The sequence below is a fragment of the Maniola hyperantus genome, chromosome 5 (assembly GCF_902806685.2).
Source record: "Maniola hyperantus chromosome 5, iAphHyp1.2, whole genome shotgun sequence".
NCBI classification, from domain to species: Eukaryota; Metazoa; Arthropoda; class Insecta; order Lepidoptera; family Nymphalidae; genus Maniola; species Maniola hyperantus.
Window position 1 is genome coordinate 5,815,993 of NC_048540.1, and position 14,984 is coordinate 5,830,976.

The 14,984-nt window shown below is 34.5% G+C and overlaps 3 protein-coding genes across 3 annotated transcripts; all 3 read left to right on the forward strand.

Moving 5' to 3' along the window:
• The first annotated feature begins 2,368 nt into the window (after positions 1-2,368).
• On the forward strand, positions 2,369-4,788 carry LOC138402311 (cuticle protein 19-like). The gene is made up of 4 exons (XM_069498477.1): positions 2,369-2,410; positions 3,056-3,199; positions 3,724-3,890; positions 4,677-4,788. Exons 1-4 carry the CDS (start codon positions 2,399-2,401, stop codon positions 4,732-4,734), a joined length of 381 nt encoding a protein of 126 aa, XP_069354578.1. The 5' UTR covers positions 2,369-2,398; the 3' UTR covers positions 4,735-4,788.
• Positions 4,789-7,748: 2,960 nt separating this feature from the next.
• LOC117982508 (cuticle protein 19-like) lies at positions 7,749-9,924 on the forward strand. The gene is made up of 4 exons (XM_069498476.1): positions 7,749-7,802; positions 8,031-8,186; positions 8,662-8,828; positions 9,685-9,924. The coding sequence occupies exons 1-4, from the start codon at positions 7,791-7,793 to the stop codon at positions 9,743-9,745; spliced, it is 396 nt and encodes a 131-aa protein (XP_069354577.1). The 5' UTR covers positions 7,749-7,790; the 3' UTR covers positions 9,746-9,924.
• Positions 9,925-12,178: 2,254 nt separating this feature from the next.
• On the forward strand, positions 12,179-14,578 carry LOC117982328 (adult-specific cuticular protein ACP-20-like). Its single transcript, XM_034968684.2, has 4 exons — positions 12,179-12,226; positions 13,031-13,210; positions 13,928-14,094; positions 14,372-14,578. Exons 1-4 carry the CDS (start codon positions 12,215-12,217, stop codon positions 14,427-14,429), a joined length of 417 nt encoding a protein of 138 aa, XP_034824575.1. The 5' UTR covers positions 12,179-12,214; the 3' UTR covers positions 14,430-14,578.
• Positions 14,579-14,984: the final 406 nt, after the last annotated feature.

Sequence of the window (14,984 nt, forward strand, 5' to 3'; positions counted from 1 at the left end):
AGAAGAATAAATCAGTCCAAAATGTTTTAAACGAAAACCATTTCATTAAAAAAAATTGAGACCTTTATCTAAATATATAAAAGGAAAAGCTGACCGACTGACTAACTGACTGACTGATCTATCAAAGCACAGCTCAAACTACTGGTCAGATAAGACTGATGCATGCAGATAGCTATTATAACGAAGATATACGCTAAGAAATATTTTTTGAAAATTCAACCCCTAAGGTGGTAAAGTACGGGCTCGAAATTTGGGTAGTCTACGCGGATGAAGTTGCGAGCATAAGGTAGTCTAAATATATAAAAGGAAAAGCTGACTGACTGACTGATCTATCAACACAGAGCTCAACTAGCATACAGATAACCATTATGATGCCATTATGACATTAACATCCGCTAAGAAACGGTTGTTGAAAATTAAACCCTTATGGGTGCAAAAGTGGGATTTGAAGTTTGTGTAGTCCACGCGGACAAAGTTGCTGGCATAAGCTGAATTACAATATTATATTCTAACGGTAAGTCAGAGTCGAAATATGTACAAATCTTCTCACAACCCTAAAATGACTAAAATATTAAGCAGCTTTCTACATAATTCTGGATTTAATAAATATAATATAGAAAACATGGACCAAAAGCTAAACGAATGTCACTAAAAATCTAAATATATAAAAGGAAAAGGTGTCTGACTGACTGACTGATCTATCAACGGACAGCATAAACTACCGGACGGATCGGGCTGAAATTTTGCATGCAGATAGCTATTATGATGTAGGGATCCGCTAAGAAAGGATTTTTGAAAATTCAACTCCTAAGGGGGTGAAATAGGGGTTTAAAATTTATGTAGTCCACGCGGACGAAGTCGTGAGCATAAGCTAGTAATCTATAAATAAGTAGAAAGTAGGTATCTTACCACAGAATATGAACAGCTGGAAAAGTGTTTCTGTAATTCTAGTTTCCTAGTAATTTAACAATACAATTCTCTGTCCACAAGATTTATGTGAAGACATAATATTATGTATTTTGTATACAACTGATATGATTCATAACATCATTGCCTCCTGAGTCCTGACACCACAATGAAGAATGATCGATGTGTGCTGTAGAGTACCTATTTGAAGTTTCAGTAATAAAAACAGCGTAAGTATTATGTTTTCCTGATCCTTCAAGATAGAGGTTACCAAATTAACGGAAATAGCTATTATAACAATATTTATATTTGTATTGGAAATCATTGAATCATATTTTTATTATTTTTATATTAGGTCAATTTTAAAATTTAAAGTATTGAGGAGTGCTCGTTCAGTGTTTTTATCTCGGTCTTCACGGGAACTTTAATTACTTGATCGTTATTAAATTTTAATCGAATTCATTTTCTACAGGCATGACGTATAACTGAGTTGGTCCCTGCGGTACTTATCAAGATGTATCATAATCATGATTTAAATATTGCATTAGGTAATTAGTAGAGCTGAAAGGGTATGAAAGGGGAAATAAGTCATTATTGTCATTGTAAAGTAAACCATTGTAAATATTTAAATACATACTTGCCTACATTCTCTACGCAATATCTTGCATAATTTAATTCTCATTTTTAATCAGCTATCAGTATTACAATGAGCTCAACTGATGTATTTAAGCTTAGGTACGTTTTTTGCAAGACAATAATTGTAAACGTATGAATTAAGAGTTAGCGCGTGCCAGACCTTCGTTATTTTATAAAAGCTGAAAGTTTATCTGCGTATTGTCCCCAAAACTGGGAGGAACGTTTAGTTGGATATTTGTTTGGATCATGGTGGCTTTGGGAGATAACAGGTAATAAAGGTGTAAAAAATCTTACGTTAAAGTATAAAGTCTAATTTTTTTTCGGAATAGTATTAGAAATCACGTCATGCATTGCCAGACACTTAGTAGGGTGGCAACCCCCTGCCAAACACCTTTAAAGTTTAATAAATTACTAACGTTTAAAGATGTCTGGCAGGGGGTTCAAACGACACTAAGTGTCTGGCAACGCATGAAGTGATTTCTAATACTATTCCGAAGAAAATATATAAAAAATAGACTTTATGCTTTGACGTAAGTTTATTTACACCTTTGTTACCTGTTATTTCCCAAAGCCACCATGATCCAAACTTCATAGTCGCTGATCGTTCCTTCCTGTGTGGGGACAATACGCAGAGAAACTTTCAGTTTTTATAAAATAACGAAGGTCTAGCACGCGCTGGCTCTCTCTCTAGTAGTGTAGTCGGCAAATAATAATTTTAACAACTAGTTAATGTTAGAGAGAAATCAATATTACCTTGGTTAGATACCCTTGTTATCGATATAAAAGACGAGATTTTTATCTGTAACTTATCAGTTCATACCTGAATTTAGTATCCTAAACAAACAAATAAATCAAAATGTACTCCAAGGTATACAAAATATTTTAAAAATACTTTTAGTTTTAATACTTTTTAGTGACGAGTGTTAAAATCGTGTTATCAAATTCGTATCGTATCGTGTTTGAAAGTGTTCATTTGTGGATTTTCCTAACTCTAAGAAAGGATTGATTTTTATTCTAAAAGTTTTTCAACTGTTTTTACTTTCAACCGGAGACGTTATATGAGTTTGCAATATTACTTTTAATCTGAAACCTTTTAAATTATTATACAAGATACTAAAAATGACAGAAAAAAATTGCTTGTAGTGATAATATGTAACAATTAAGAAAACCAAGAGAAAACAACATTTGAAATTAGCTCCATTTGATGTTTCACACCTCGTCAAATGGCATAAAAAGATACCAAAACTATGGAAATATTTATGTAGTTTACTAGCTATGTTAAATTAAATAAAGCTTAGCGGTGAAGGAAAACATTGTGTGGAAACCTGCATGCCTGAGAGTTCTCCATAATGTTCTCAAAGGTGTGTGAAGTCTGCCAATCTGCACTTAGCCAGCGTGGTGGACTATGGCCAAACTCTTCTCTCACTGAGAGGAGACCGATGCAGTATGAGAAGACAGTAGTCAGCTGGCGATGGGTTGATGATGATGAAATGTTTATCCAATTGTTTTTCAGGTGTTGTGTTTTGTTGCCCTCATTGCCGTGGTTGTCGCGAACGGGCATGCACCGGCTTACTCCTCTCAGCACGTCTCCAAACATGACGGCAAACCCGAGATTGTGCATGTTGGACACGAAGGTCATGGACATGTTGACTACCATGTATGTATTGTCGAGACGTCCCTTCTTGATATACTTCATAGTTGAAGGTCGTGTCGGCAATCAAGTGCCTTCGTAGCAATGGCGCAAAACACTACAGTTAGGTTCGGCGTCACAGGTAGGCGTCAAATGTTCCTACATCTGACGCTAGGTAGCCTCTACCTATTTTTCTTTGATTTCACCTCACCCATAGCCTAATATTTGACATATAGTCGATTCAGGATCAAACCGAGAGTTCACTCACTCTAGGTCACTCTGGCAATGGTAATTAAAGCCTTTCATTCTGTTCGGTCCAATCAAATTTTAAACCAACTCAAAGATCGGACTAACAAAGGAACTTTTGTCATATTATTATGTGAAACATGTATGAAAAGTAGGTACAATAAGCAAGCAGTACGTTCACATGAAATTACTTTCATGAAGTACCTACGGCAGTTAGTCATGCTCATTTTAATTAAATCTCTTTAATCTTCCTGAACCAGAAGGCATAACAGCATTTTAAATTTTGTGTTAATGATTGTTTTCAGACTCATCCTAAGTACACCTTCGAGTACAAAGTAGAAGACCATCACACAGGAGACATCAAGTCCCAACACGAGACCCGTGATGGCGATGTTGTCAAGGGACACTACAGCCTGCACCAGCCCGACGGTTCCGAAAGGAATGTTCATTACGAGGCTGACAAACACACTGGGTAAAGATACCAAATTTTTATACGGTGACTCATAATTATTTCCTAACCCGAGGGAATCTCAATAAATCCGGCCTCGTTCCTTGACTACATTACAAAGGGAACCTCTGTGCCAAATTTCAGTTTTCTAGCTCCCAGAGATTTAAGATGGGCGTTGATGAGTCAGTCCAGTGAGCCAGGATATTTCTTTTTATATTATTTGATAGGCTTGTGATTTTGTCTGATGGTACGTCAACTAAGTGACGATGATGTAGAAAATGTAAACGTGCTAACTAGAAGAGGTACTAAAGTCATACACTTTATTGGTCTTCACATCGCATCGCGTAGAGATTTGCATTATTGCTTTGTTATTTTCAAATGTCAGCGTAAATAAAAATTAATGTTTGCCTGTCTGTAGGTATGTTCGTTATCTATACGTTCATGCGTCGTTCATCTGATTGAGTTAAAACTTTATACCTACAGTTGTTTTGAGAGTTGTGAAAAGGTTTTTGACTTAGTACCCTCAACGTACACGTGGCACATGAGCCACACTGTAATTCATGCTTTTGTATTAGCTAGTCCTACATGTTAATTTTCGAGAATCTTCTAAAGAAATCTATAGAATTTAGTAAAGCAAGCTGGTTATGGAATTAAAAGACAGGATTTGATCTTATGTTTCTAAAGTTCTAAATGTGGTCTGAAATAGAATTTGTTTGTATGGAAGTGCTATTACAACGAAACACTTGTTTGCAAATATAGATGCGGGATTTTTATTTTTGATTTTTAACATTACATTTTCCTTTGTTCCAGTTTCCACGCTGACGTGAAATTCGGCGTACATCACGTCCATCCCAAACATCATGATTAGATTAAATTATTAGTTTCTAGCTTAAGTATATGTAAACCAAATGTATTTAAGCATCTTGGATTTAGTATTGTTTTATACGTTTTGTATGAATAAAATATTTTTACAAACAATATGTAATTTTGTTTTTCTCAAAATATTTTTAATAAATAGATACCTATTTACTATAATCTACATGGATACTTAATGTACTCGACTAGAATTGCTGCTAAAATGAATACATGCAAATACAAATTGAATGGTATCTACTTCTATAAGCTATGCTAATCGAAGATATAGAATAGAATAGAATAGAATGTTTTTTATTCATGTAAAATTTTTAAAAGTGCTTATGAATAGTCAGGTAGTTTTAATTTACCACTGTACCTATATAAGATAATGTAAGAGAATCCAAAAAATATTGAACTTATTTTATACAAACTTTCACCGATCGATAAAATGATTTATGGAGATGGTTCCCGCATGCCCCATACACGTGCAAATATAATATCACGTTGGACAACATAACAGTGTGTTGTATTAAAAGTTATTTAAATAATAGGATAGATTTTTTTTATTCAAATAAGCTTTTACAAATGCTTTTGAATCGTGAAGTGAAACTACCATTACTGGTTCGGAATGCTATGCGGGCCTATACTGAAAAGTACTAGCAAGAAGCTCGGTGGTATACATATGTATAGAAAAACAAACTATAAATAAATAAATAAAAATATTTATTTATTCAATTAAACTTTTACAAGTACTTTTGAATCATCAAATGCCACCACTGATTCGGAATGCCTTTCTTTCCCTTTAATTATACATAATAGGTCCAATATACAAATCTAAATAAACAACAGTGACTTAATAACGTAAACGGTGAATTCTTAATCGTTTTTCTGATTCGTAAAGCTGACTTTTCAATCAAAGAATAAACTTTAACTCGGTTAAAGACGTTTTGACGGAGTTCTAAAACAAAACTTGTGCAGTCCAAACTCATTACTGAGTTGAAAATTATTTGGCGATTAAAAAATCAGCCCTGAAACGAATAGAATTTTGACTCAAATCTATTTAAATATGTAACTTATAATTCATTTTAAATACATACTTAGTTATTTGTAAAAAGTTTTCCAACGTGACGTAAAAGAACGTAACAACAGTATAACAGCATCAAATAAATAAACTAGGTTGTCTGCCACGCAAGTTAGGTGCGGTCAATGTCACGGTCATGAGCCTGTTCGTGCTGCATTTTACTACGTTACTGTTACAAAAACGGATTTTCTTTAAATGATTACATTTAATTCATCTAGCCATGTTATATTATTATTAAATACTAGCTGATGCCCACATCTTCGCCCTTGGATTAAAATTTTTACATTGCCGTGGGGACGTTTCGATTTTCCGGGATAAGTAGTAGCCTATGTCACTCTCCACGTCTTTAACTCTGTCCTTGCAGAAAAAATCACGTCGATCCGTTACGGCATAATTAAAGAATAAAGCAATAAACAAACAGGCTTTTGCATTTATAATAATATGGATGGATGGATAGCAATGGTTCCAGAACCAAACATTATTTACAGTTCTTGCAATTCACGAAGGCGAGTGGCTCATGCTTTTATTTAAGTCGTATCGGTATAAGTAAGCTACACTAAATGTGTGCGTTTGCGAGCGCTTGCTCACCACTGATTGGTCCGACATGCACGCACACTTACGCAATGCCTGCTTATCCGACGTAACCACAAGTAACGTCCACTCGCTGTCGTGAATTGCAAGCATTGTGTTAATAGATAGGTAGCAGTGGCGTGCACAGTGTTTGGAGCCAGGGTAGGCATTAGTTAAGTAGGAACCTATTTACTGGCAGGTCATTATGAAAAATATGCATTGGGCTATTACAACTGGGGTAAGCAGTGCATTTATGCCTCTATGACCTGCACGATACTGATAGGTAGGTACTTATTTTAATTAGTAGTCTCACAAAGCAAATTGCAACCTTATCACTATCAAACACTCGTATAATTATTATTATTAAGATCATCTGAGCTTTTGCAAAAGAGTGGACTAAAATAACGACAAAATACCTACTCGTAGGTACAGCTGTTTATAAGAACTATATCAAAACACTAAATGATGAACGCAACTTCATCCGCGTGGATTTGGATTTTTTTCTTTGATTTTCCTCGTTAAAAGTATGCAGCTTATGTCATTTCCCATGTCTGTCTCCATAAAAACGTTACGGCGTGATTAAAGGACAAACCAAAAACCAACAAGTAAACATCTAATGATCTTAAATCATTACTAATTTTTTTACCAAGAGTCTACAATATTGATGCCTGGGACCGTAGGCTAATATGAAATCTCTTATATTTTGGACACGATATAAATAAATTCATTTTGGTATATTTCACTAAGAGAAGCTTTACAGAAGAAAATTGCTAAATTTCACAGGTCAATGCTAAATACGCTGCGTGATCAAATCAGCAGTGAGAAGATCCTAAACGAGAGTAACCGATTGCCGGTTGTGCTAACTTATCTCATAAATGAAATAATGTAAGTTATCAGGAACTGTCAACGTCATGCATAGGTATCCTTAGTATTTAGCCAGTGCAGTCGAGACGAGTCTTATAATAACAGCTTAAGTATTTTTAATCCTTGGCATATTGTTCATTCTACGACTTACATATTTTTACTCCATCACTGTACAAAGCTAGAAATGGATATTATTTTGGCTCGAATATTGTGAATCCCCAGTTTTCATTTTGCCAAATTATTTAAATTCATCTGTTCTTATAACTCTTTAATGCTATTTCTCTTATTTACATTAAGAATTTTATTTAATTTGAGGCCATTCATCTTAGATAGTGAAATACTATTGTATACGTGGTTCATGTCGATATTAGGAAACTATTGCTAACCTCATAGCGCGTATCTACTATAATTTTTAAAAGGTATTGCATGAAGTGAAATTTTTATATCGTTACCCTGACTATTAAAAGATATAAAAGACATGAATTTGGTTATTATTTATCATTCCAGTTCTATGTTTAGAAGTTAAAGGAAGTAATAAAGAAAACACAAACAAAATGTCTTTCAAGGTATTTTTTCTTGAGATTAATTATTATTAAAAAAAAATACATATTTTTACTAAATATTTAGTTAAAATCTAGTTCAGTGGTTGTGTTTGTGGAGAGACTCTATCGAAAGTGTTTTGTGTTAGATACTCACAAACATACATACATACAAAGTGCAATACTAAAATAATTTCTTCAAATTTTCTTTCATTAAAGTTTAATGTGATAATAAAGTTTGAAAAAATATTCCAGGTTCTGTGTTTCGTCATTCTTGCTGTGGTTTCCTTCGCCGATTATGGATATGGACATGGTCACGCATATTCGTCTCAACATATTTCTCGACATGACGGACATCCAAAGATTGTGCATCTGCATGGACATCACGGGCATAATCATATCGATTACCATGTAGGTTTACAATAAACCCATAATATATTCCATTATGATGAGCCCGCGACTTTGTCGACGTGCATTCAGGTTTTAAAAAACTTCATGGAACTCTTTGATTTTTTCGGGACAAAAAGTAGCCTATTTTCTTCCCTGAGATGGAAGCCAAAGAAAACTATGCAAGCTATACTTGTACCGAACATCAATCGATTAAACGAAAAGGTAGAAGACAAACTGAAATAAAGGATTAATATATGCATTTCGTGCATATTATGTGCTTTTGAAAACTTACCTAGTAACAAATTACTGTCTGTAAGATAGAGTAGGTTTTGGTATTTTTAAAAAATAAAACCAATAATCTTTGTCCACGGTTAAATGCCGATGATTCGCTATCGGTTATCGAAGCGCGACTACGGTCGAAATAAAGTGCCACACGACTGTAAGCACGCTTCATGTTTGTTTTTCATACTTACAAAATGATTATATCTCTTAACAGACACATCCCAAGTACACCTTCGAGTACAAAGTGCACGACGACCACACCGGCGACATCAAGTCGCAACACGAGACGCGTGATGGCGACGTTGTAAAGGGCTACTACTCGTTGCACCAGCCTGATGGTTCAGTGAGAGCTGTTCACTACCATGGCGACCACCATACCGGGTACGCTTTACATTAATTTTATTTTTTGACATTTTAAGCCCATTCAAATTGCATTCAAAACGATCAAATTTGATATTTGGATGATTCTTCATTGCTGCTACACTGAGTGATAAAAAAATTACCTGAGGAAACCTGCATGTCTGAGAGTTGACCATACTGTATTCAAAGCTCTGCCAATTCGCACTGGCATAGGGGACTATGTCCTATACCCTTATCATTCTAAGAGGAGACCCACACTCAGAAGTGGATCATGATGATGTTTATGATACCTATGTATGGACTATATCTATGTATTACTATTCCTATCTCAATATGCAATGATAATAATTGCTAATATGACATTTTTACATTATACTAGCGTGGAGAGAGAGTTCATATTTTTTGCTTAACTTATTGTGATGACGTCCTTCAGCCACTCAACATGTTATAAACTCAATATATTAATTATTGTCTGGATCTATACTTATCGACAATTACCACAAATTAGACTTGCGTGATTAATTCACGTACTTAAAATTTTAAATACGTCCGGTATCACTCATAATATTATTTATACACGAATTAAAAAAAAATTGGGTCAGCCTGACTATAGTTTTGCTTTCGCACCTTATGGCAATCATAGTTCAGCGGTCTTCCTGGCGCAGTGGTTAGCGCTGTGGTCTTGTATAGTTGATGGTCCCAGGTTTGACGAGACGGATGTGTTGCACTAATTGCATTTGAGCTATTTGTAGGATACAATGAAAGAAGATCTGAAAAATCTTTAAAAAAAACAATAAGAACTTTCTAAGAAATATTAAAACTGATTAGGTAACGAGAGTTTTTTAATGGTTTTTAATTGTGATACATTTTGTTTCAGATTCCACGCTGATGTCAAGTACGATACGCATCATATCATCCCCAAGAAACACTATTATTAACTAAGATAAATAAGTTCAACATTTATTTGTTATTTAGTTAAAATAAGTAAAAAATATTTTAATGAATGTTGTATCAGGACCTATCGACCGCCAAACTTCAATAAAAAGATGGTACCCGATGATGTATGATATAAGATGTTGATTTACATTGTTATACCTACTTGTACAGTTTGTTAATAAATAAAATACTCATAAATTATTTTAGACTATTAATTTATTCCTCCTACCCAACATCTACAACTTTTTTTACTCGTACTTAACATTTCTTACGAAGAGTTTGTAGGGCAAAACTAGAAGAAATACTTATATATACTAAAAAATAGAAAAAATTACGTAGTTTTAAATTTAAAAAGACTACCGAAAATCCTGAGTTTCTGTTGTGATCGCTTAATTAGAAGACCACATTTTGTCAATACCTAATTATTGACGTAGAATCAAAAGAGCTCCAGAATTAGTAAAAGGGAGTACAATTATTTATAACTTTTCTACTTAGAAAATTCTAAGGCCGCGATTACACCTATAAGTTTTTTTTAAATATTGCAGACCAGCGTTTGACTGCAATCACATCATGGGTCTGCAATCTGATTGTTATATTGAACACGTCTCCACTCCTCTCTTTTCCTCTCTGCTTCAGTGGAAACGCATCCTTAGGTATCTGTGCCTAAGTGATTTTAGTCATCCTCATTGTCGGGTTCTAGTTAAGTAATCGATTTAGGTCAGAGTTGGAGCTGTTTTTAATTAAGTAGCCAAACCATGATGAAAAATTTTCATAAGGCGGCAGATACACCTGTAAGTTTCACTCACGTAAAAGAGCGGAGACGTGTTTAATATACCAATACACCAATCAGATTATTGAGAGATGATGTGATAATTTTATTCCGTCATCTCTCAATAATTATCGATTAATCGAAAATACAAGTCTCCGGTCCGCTCCACTTTAGTGGAAACGCATTCTAAAGCCACAGTAAAAAAACTCTAGTAAGTAGATATCTGTAGCCATGGATAAAGTAATTTGTATTTAAGTTACTAAACTAGCTGATCCATCTTTGCATCGCTCGGGTGGATTTTCTAAATTTCCTTCAAATCCAAATCTCCAAAAATCCTGAACATGTACATCTGTGTTTTTACCCAAAGCCTTATTCAACCATAACATTGAGCAAACCATTTCAACATATTTCAACAATCCTTTCTTAATGAATGTCTACGCCATAATAGGAAGCTACTGTCAAAGTTTCTAGCGGCTTAGTCTATGATGCATCATAGAGAAAGTGCATTGATAGATCAGTCAGTCAGTCAGTCAGGGCATGTCTTTTTACAGTTATAGATAAACTATTCAAATGAAAAAGAGAATCCGGTTTATAGTGTGACTCTTATCCCGTTGAAGCAACGAAGGTAGTTTGTGTGGGATGTCACATGAGTGGATACACTAGCAACTACTGGCAAGCACTATCAACACTATCTTACAAGCAATCTCAAGGTTGTCGGGATGGCGGCTACCAAGCCAGAAAGGGCCAAACAAATATGAAAACAGAAAATACATAATACAATTTTAAATCTGAAAATCTTTATTTTTACCGTTCATACGTTTAACCGATTTTGATAAGGTGCAGAAATAGCTGGCTACCCGGAGCGGACTTTTTATCCTAGAAAATCAATAAGTTTCCACGAGATCTTTAAAAAACCTAAATCCAGGCGGACGAAGCCGCGAGTATCATCTACTTATTTGATATTTGCACCTTTTAGTATTGAAAATTGAAAAAAATAGAGGGTCGTACAGCGAGCATGCTAGAAGTCCACAGATGATCGGAAGTCTATTTAGTACCTTGGCCTGTAGATTAGTTTGATCATTCAGTATGATAACGCAGCCATCTTTCTGAACACTTTGCCTTGTTGCAGTGCATGGAAGTAATTTTTGACATATCCTCTTTAAAAATATTTTTGACTTACTTTATTTTTTAAACTTACGAAAAATTAAAATTGTGTTAAAATGTACTTACAGGTAACTCCGCGATATAGTTACATTGTTTCAAAAGTTTAAACTACTTTTACCAGTAGGGACGTAGATAAACGAACTGAGTTACTAGTGCATAAAATTATACCTACCTGTTAATACTACATAACACATTATTTATTGTTACAAACACCTAAAAGAATTTGTTTACAAAAGGTAAAATTTCATAACTTTCAATTATTACCAAGATCAGATAAGAATATTTAAGCTCATTATATAGATATTGTATTTCGTGGACAGTTAAACGGTTTTTATAGATAATTTTTGCGAAACGTTTGAAAATTTTGCACACATACAACTTGGCTAATAACTGTAACTATAGCAATTAAACTGAGTGAAATCAATAGAACCTCGGATAATTAACCCTTTGTGGCCAATATAAAAGACGCAAATTTTTGTTCACACATATCAGTTGACTTCTTGACTCAGCTACAAGAACTATACATACTAAACAAAAAATGTTCGCCAAGGTATAATAATTTTGCACTAATCATTCTAATACCGTTTAAATTAGTTGTTTGAAATTATTAAGCTATTTAGTATTTCGCAATATTATGTTTCCCTGAGTAAATCGGTAGTTTTGATTGGATGTTTAAAATTCGGCATGCGATCTTCAATGCAATCTTCGTTACGTTGAAAGGAAACACGCAGTGGAACAGAACTAATTGAAGATATTATAATGATGAGAATTCAGAAATGGATATCTCCAATTGTGAAACGTTTACATGGTTACCCTAATTAAAGGATATTTGAAGATATCAAAGAAATTATTAGTGATCCCATGCAATCGATGCTTTTCGTCAGCTTTTTGGAGTAAATGTGCGAAAAGCGAAAAACCACAATCCAGCTTTAACCACCCGATCAACCAACCAATCAGCTCCAAGAAGTCGTAATCGAAGCGTATGAGGTGAACGATACTGCGGATCGCTCATAGAATCCTGAAGTGTAACACGTGCTTTATAGAGTCCTTTGTGTTACAAATCGTGCATGCGTTTATTGTGAAGTTCTGAAACCATTGCAGTCTGTATCTGTGCAGGTTTCAAAGAACCAAAGGAGGAGGAATTAGCCCACCTACAGATAGCATCGAACAATATAATCTTATAGCTAAGCTAGCAACTGTCGTACATCTTCTAGTATTCTTTAAGACAGGAGGCAGGAGATAGCAGCGTAGTACAAGTAACACTTTGGCGATCTGCACAGGCTTATCAGGTGACTCATATGGACCTCAAAAGATTTTGAAAGTTTATTTTCACCTGTTATTTCATCTATTTCAGGTATTGTTCTTCGTCACCCTCGTCGCTCTAGCGGTTGCCCAACCAGGGCATCGCTATGGAGAGGCATACTCTTCGCAGCACATTTCGCGTCACGACGGACACCCAGAGATCGTGCATGTCCGTGGAGATCATGATCGTGGATACGGACATGAACATGAACATAAACATGTTGACTACTATGTAAGTGCCATTAATTTTATTACAGGTAAGGTATGTTTAGGTAGGTAAGGTGATGCTCTAGACATAGCATAAGAGACACATAAAATTGTGATGTTGCTTTTGATCGCGCTCGACTGCTAGTCGAGAGTCTAGAACTTCATTGTCATTGTTAGTGCTGAGAATTCGTTTCTCACTACTCTTGTGGCATTGGTGCTTCTTGCGGCTCATCTCGTGGCAAACAATCAGCTTTCTGCTAATATAATATCGCACATAAGCTACAAGTGACAGATTTACCGTGCTAAAATGAAAAACGGATCAACCATTGAAAAGCGGATGACATCATCATGACCAACTTATTATTATGTGCCTCAATCCTGTATTTCAGTACTGAAAAATAACTCGTCTCATATTATGCGATCAGCATAAAATAAAAAATAAAATAAAATAAAAATCTTTTTTATTCGAATAAACTTTTACAAATACTTTCGAATAGTCGGATGCATCTACCACTGGTTCGGAATGCCTTTCCTACCGATAAGAACCAGCAAGAAACCATCCAACCATAAGTTGCCATCTCTACCGATACAGATACCAAATACCTTATGAACCATCTTTCCAACTTTTTCCTATGCAATGAATTCATAATAATATGTATAACCTACAATATGAACAGCTAACATTTCTTAGTATAAGTATAACCACTTTGAATATAAACTTATCTTTACTGTCTTTCACCAGGCATACCCTAAGTACGAATTCGATTACAAAGTAGAGGATCATCATACCGGTGACATCAAGTCCCAGCACGAGACTCGTGATGGAGACGTCGTCAAGGGATACTACAGCCTGCACCAGCCTGATGGTTCTGAAAGGAATGTGCATTATGAGTCCGACAAACACTCTGGGTAAAGATACATTTTATACAATAACTAGCTTATGCCCGCGACTTCGTCCGCATGGACTACACAAATTTCAACCCCCTATTTTACACACTCAGGGGTTAAATTTTCAAAAATCAAAAACAAAATGGCTCTTTTGTTTCAAATGTATATTATTTAAGTAAGCTCTTTTATCAGCAGATTTTTTATTTAATGCTTTGATTCTAAGCAAATGACGCTGTCACGAAATCCATAGAAAGTTTTAAACCTTTAATTAATATGTTTTGTTTTTCCATTGTTACAGTTTCCACGCTGACGTTAAATACGGTGTCCATCATCTTGTCCATAAGCATCATGATTAATCTAACAGAAATAATATATAAGAAAGCGATCTGTGATGTACTGATTTGTTAACCGTTATCTTGTGTCATATTATTGTTGTGTTTGATGATTTTTCACTAATTTTTTATTCTTGAATTGTTTTGTTTTGAATTTTATTGTTTTCAAGTAATTTGAGTACTTCTATGATATGATTTGTAAATAAACACTTTTCTTTATCTATATAACTACTTATTTTTTTATAAATTTCTGCTCCTATACCAAACTAAATTTGATACAAAACCATACAAAACTGTATTTCTTTACAAGAATTTTAATTTAATTTCAACTACATTAGTGAAAACGCCCTTTTTGACATTTTCACCCATGTAGGCAATTACGTTTGCAGCAGCTTAGAGGATAGAAAGGAAATGAAGTCCTTTAACTAAACTAATATTACTATAGAATATTACTCTAAGCTTCTATTGCGACAATAGTTTTTCACAAAACTAATGATAATGTCACTCAAGTACGAATTTTTCTAGAACTTTGCGATCAATATAAATAACTCAGCTTTTAGTAAATGTCGATGAAATTGT

Excerpts from the sequence above, each read along its gene's own strand:
- LOC117982328 (XM_034968684.2), top strand. Across the intron at positions 13,211-13,927 it reads ATAAACATGTTGACTACTAT|GCATACCCTAAGTACGAATT; the intron begins GTAAGTGCCATT and ends GTCTTTCACCAG. Across the intron at positions 14,095-14,371 it reads GAGTCCGACAAACACTCTGG|TTTCCACGCTGACGTTAAAT; the intron begins GTAAAGATACAT and ends CCATTGTTACAG.
- LOC138402311 (XM_069498477.1), top strand. Across the intron at positions 3,200-3,723 it reads ATGGACATGTTGACTACCAT|ACTCATCCTAAGTACACCTT; the intron begins GTATGTATTGTC and ends GATTGTTTTCAG. Across the intron at positions 3,891-4,676 it reads GAGGCTGACAAACACACTGG|TTTCCACGCTGACGTGAAAT; the intron begins GTAAAGATACCA and ends CCTTTGTTCCAG.
- LOC117982508 (XM_069498476.1), top strand. Across the intron at positions 8,187-8,661 it reads ATAATCATATCGATTACCAT|ACACATCCCAAGTACACCTT; the intron begins GTAGGTTTACAA and ends ATCTCTTAACAG. Across the intron at positions 8,829-9,684 it reads CATGGCGACCACCATACCGG|ATTCCACGCTGATGTCAAGT; the intron begins GTACGCTTTACA and ends ATTTTGTTTCAG.